General features: G+C 48.9%; 1 protein-coding gene across 1 annotated transcript; it reads right to left on the bottom strand.

Annotated features, from left to right (window-relative positions):
- Nucleotides 1-1,070: 1,070 nt before the first annotated feature.
- Nucleotides 1,071-4,571, bottom strand: LOC119328107 (serine/threonine-protein kinase-like protein CR4). Its single transcript, XM_037601141.1, has 2 exons — nucleotides 4,291-4,571; nucleotides 1,071-4,149 (listed from the first exon to the last, which is right to left on the bottom strand). Exon 2 carries the CDS (start codon nucleotides 4,113-4,115, stop codon nucleotides 1,413-1,415), a length of 2,703 nt encoding a protein of 900 aa, XP_037457038.1. The 5' UTR covers nucleotides 4,116-4,149; nucleotides 4,291-4,571; the 3' UTR covers nucleotides 1,071-1,412.
- Nucleotides 4,572-4,816: the final 245 nt, after the last annotated feature.

The raw sequence follows: 4,816 nt of genomic DNA, 5'->3' as shown, positions 1-4,816 counted from the left end.
TCACGAATGATGCAAGTGCCTTTTTTTTTGAGTGCTAGAAAATGAGCCTTTTGAGGTCCGATTTTCTTTTTGTACAGGCCTCCACGGATGTCATTCTAAGGGCAAATTTTGCAGCATGTTAGAATTGATGTTCATCCAAAAAAAACAGATTATTTAGATTTTACTAGCATAAACAGATTATTTAGATTTTACTAGCACATATGCCGGTGCGTTGTAACGGGAAAATTTGTTATTTTGTGCAACCATAATGTGCCATAGCACTGGATTCACTACGAAGAACATGCTGCAACGCAAAAAGGAACATAAAAAATATGATGTAATTTAGCTATGCTCATATTTTCTTCGTTAGGCATAATCTCTCACTAATTCCATTTAAGTATAATTCTTTTATTAATTACCATGACGTCCTCATCCATTTTTGTCGGGAATCAAATTCTTTCTTTTTTTTCTAATTTAGTAGCTCCACCATTGAAGCCTACAAATCCTTCTTTTTAATTATCCTACCTTTTTACCTCAAATTCCTCATTTAATTAGCCCATAGAAGCCCATCAACGTATAAGTACCTAAGACAAAAATCAACAAAGACTAAACCAAACCAAGAATCGAAAAAAAAATCAAAGTTACTGTCATGCATGTGTATTTGAGCTCGTGAGCAGATTATCCATGTCCGCAACCGAAAGTGTTACTCTAATCTCGACCACATTTAAAGTACTACCGCCTTGCTTCCGAAAGAAGTACTCGTAACAAACATAATGACAAAGTCAGCAACATTAACTGATTTTCAACGACCTGCGTTCATTGTCTCGAAAGCAACAGCGTAAACAGATCATGGCAGATGACACACACCGACAATCTCCTGAATCCTGAACCGGGCCACTGAAAATTACACTTCACCTGTCACAGAAGATTAGCAGACAAACCGTGAAGTTCTAAGTAAAATGAAATGAACTCTTAATAGATGTGAAAGAAAAAAAATGTTAGACATGCAATTTGATCTCCAAAGCTTCATCTCAGTTGGCACAATATTATTATGCCAGTTTGCAGGCGAAACATACACCGCAAAGCGAAAAGATACTCAACACGGTGAACGAGAATATTATGCTAATTTGCAGGCGAAACCAACACCAGAAAGAGAACAACTACACACTTACACGTATCTGCGAGCTACAGAACAGGATTCATCAAGTGTCGCCACCCACTCGTAAATAGAAGTGCCAATTATAGGACGGCCGAATCAATCTACAAAGAAATGCCTCCAGATGCTAAAAATCCTTCCAGTACGTACTCTATATAGCTAGATCTTCCTCTCTCCCGAATGGCCTGCTACAGTTGATCTACAAAGCAACAGGTCACAAAGTCTGAACTTAAAACGGCAGACGGTTTCCGTGTTTCCAGCTGATCTTGGCATTTCATCAGAAGTTGTGCTGCAAGTACAAGTCCTCCTGTGGCGACGCCGGCCCAATCTCTTCCTCCAATGACCGCAGACCATCTCCTATGCTGCTCCCGACGTTCCTCCCATCTGTGGTTGTTCGGCCATCCAGGTCGGCTTCCGACGCTGATGATTTCCTCCTCTGCGACGAGGTCACGCTTGGAAACGTTATCCAAGATGGTGCCCTGTACTCGATCCGCTGGTCGTCCCCATCAACGAGCTCGTTCTCTGAGCACGACTGATTGGATGACCTCTGTGATACCTTTTTGTGCATCCGGCTGCTCCCGAGAACAACTTCAGTTGGCAGAATGGGTTGCTCCAGGCATGGGCTGCCCATCAGCAGCGCAAGTGCACGCTCTAGAGATGTTGTCACCTTGTCCATGGAAGGCCGGTCTTTGCCTCGCATTCTCACGCACTTGCATGCCACAGCTGCAATCTTCTTCAGAGCCTCCAGGTCAGAGGGAGGAGATAAGGCTGGATCAAGGATGCCAGAAATGTCCCCAGCTTTGATCAACGGGGCTGCCCATTCAACAATATTGCCCTCCTCAAGCTGCATGTCAATGGCTTTCCTGCCACTTAGGATTTCTAGAAGAACTACTCCAAAGCTGTAGACATCCGACTTTGTCGTCAAGTAATGGAGACGGTAGTACTCAGGGTCAAGGTACCCAAGTGTCCCTGCCGGCAGCTCTGAGAGTGGTGTGCCGCTATCTACAGGGCCCATTATAGATAGACCAAAGTCGGCAACACGCGCATTGTGGTCCTCATCGATCAATATGTTTGAAGACTTGATGTCTCGGTGAATTACTGGTGGGCAAGCATAGCCATGCAAATACTCTATTCCACGAGCAGCCTGGACAGCAATGGTAACCCGCCTGGTCCAGTTCAGTTGCTTCTTCAAGTTTGAATCCTTGCCATGCAGATGCTGGTACAGGGATCCATGAGCCATGAACTCATAAACCAAGAGCCTCTCGCTGCCATCCTCACAGTAACCAAGTAGGTCGAGCAAATGTGCATGGTTGAGCCTAGAGAGGAGGTCAAGTTCAGTATGGAACTCCTTTGAGCTTTTCTTCGCATCCGATACTTTTATTGCACGCTTCACAGCAACGACTGTCCCATCTCTCAGAATGCCCCTGAATACACATGAAAAGCTGCCTTTGCCAACTTGTGAATCCTCCGAGAAGCCATCGGTTGCTTGTTCCAACTCCTCATAGGAAAATTCCTGAGCTCTCCTGATCTTCAGATCTTCCACGTCAGGCTGGATCTTCGTGTTATCCTTTCGAAAAGAGTATGTTGCACTCTTTGTCATCCTCAACTTGCTCTTCGAACATCGGCAATCTCGAAGCTTGTGTCGTACATATAGGCAAGAAATGGCTGTCACGGTGAAAATCAAAATGACAGCAAATGCAATCTCTGCCACAAAAATGCGCATCTGAAAATCCATTGACTTATGGTTGTTGGTCTGCTTCCGGGATGTGCAGTATGACAAACACTCATCTGAGACACACCTCGAGCAATCAAACTGGCACACACGGTCAGCCGTGGCATTGCAGGGCGAGGACTCATACGAGTTGTCTGGGCAGCCAGCACTGCAGGGCAAGCAGAGTCTAGAGTTTCCAGGCTTGCAAGACTTGCTGCCACCAAGCTCACCATGGTTAACATACTCGTAGTATCCGGGGCTGCATGCAGAAGATACACAAATCCCGGGTGATACCGCCATTGGTAGTGCCAATGGCCCACTATTGCCCCAACACCTTGGCTTCATCGATGTCTCAGCAGGCACACCACAAGTAAAGTAGTCTCCAGCCACTATTGTATACAACCTGAGACCTTTGGGTGCTGATGTACTGTTCTGAAGTTGGAAACCCCAGCAAGCTACTTGGTGATCAAGGCTCCTGATGCCACAAGCATGGAATCGTCCGCCCACAACGGAGACCATTGCATCCATCGGCACTATGCTCACATCGCCTTCACCGATAGCACCGGTAGGCGACACCTGCTGCATCTCCAAGCTCCTTCCCCAGCAGAAGACTTGTGCATTCTCCAGCACCCCACAGACATGGTAGCCACCTGCTCCTATGGACTGAAACTTGACATTCCTCGGAGCCAGCTCAATCACACCACTCACTGTCTCATCACCCCAGCAGAACACTGTCCTGTTGCACGTAAACAAGGCACAATTGAACACCGAGCCCGCTGATATGGTCGACACGGCTCCAGCGACAACATGTGTGGCAGTCATGTTGTACCCCCAGCAATCTATCACTGAAGTATCAGGGTTAACACCGTGAGGAATCCCCTTGTCAGGCATTCGCAGTGCACACAGGTGGTTGTCCCCGGCACTGAGCAGGGAATACTCCACGCCCTCGACCATTGGTTGCGGCACCCCGATCTTGACATATGAGTTGCTCCCCCAGCAGTAAGGCTGACTGGTATCAAGCAAGAGACCGCACGCGAACCCATCCCCCGCGGTGAGGCCGAGGAAGGGGATCCTGAGGGGAGCACCGTAGACGACAGATGCGTCCGCGCCGGAGCAGGTGACCAAGTGGGAGCCGTCCGAGCTGAGGCCGCAGAACACCGGGCCGTCCTCGCCGTAGGACACCGAGATGGATCCCATGGAGCCGAGGCCATTGGCCCAGCTCGGTAGCAAGATTAGGCAGCAGAGCGCGAGAGCTGGAACACTGTCCATTCCTTGAAGCTCGGAGCTAATGTCGGTGAGATTCCTGCCAAAATTGCAAACTTTTAGGCTTTTTCTTAGTTGACCCCGATCCCGACCGACCCGTCGATCTAGATCGGGGCTCGCCTGATTCGCTGTCAGAATCTCCGCTAAAGGGCACATACCAGAAACAGAGTACAACGGTTACCTTCGCCGGCGCAGCCGTCACCATCGCCGCTGGGCCACCAGTGTGCCGTCGCCCTTCCCCCGGATACCTGCCGACATTGGTGCCGTCGCCGAGGGAGGGCGTTACGGAGAGGAGTGGACGGCGGGGCAGAGCAGAAGAGAGCGGGCGTCACCTCGGGAAGAGCAGAGAGGCAGAAGCGTCGGGGGGCGGCGCCGCGGGGTGGGAGGAACAAGCGCGGCGGAGGCGGCGAGGTAGGGGGGAGTGGAGAGGAGAGGACTGATGCCGTCACGTGGAGCGGTCGCTTGTTTTGTTTTTTCTCGCTTCAAATAGATATACTCCCTATTTTTAACGGGAAAAGGTGTGAGGGGGCGTGTGCAACGACTGTTAAACAAAGACGAGAAAGGTGAAGATAATCTGTGCAACGACTGTTAAACAAAGGTCAATACTCCGGAAAGGGTAACTCAATTTAGACCAATTAATCTGTATAATGTCGTGTACAAACTAATCTCAAAAATGATTGCGGCCTGGTTGAAGATAATCCTTTCAA

Source organism: Triticum dicoccoides, chromosome 7A (assembly GCF_002162155.2).
Source record: "Triticum dicoccoides isolate Atlit2015 ecotype Zavitan chromosome 7A, WEW_v2.0, whole genome shotgun sequence".
NCBI classification, from domain to species: domain Eukaryota; kingdom Viridiplantae; phylum Streptophyta; class Magnoliopsida; order Poales; family Poaceae; genus Triticum; species Triticum dicoccoides.
Note: the sequence above shows the minus strand (reverse complement) of the source record. Positions and strands in the feature narration are given on the sequence as shown.

Excerpts from the sequence above, each read along its gene's own strand:
- LOC119328107 (XM_037601141.1), bottom strand. The coding sequence starts at position 4,115 with ATGGACAGTGTTCCAGCTCTCGCGCTCTGCTGCCTAATCTTGCTACCG.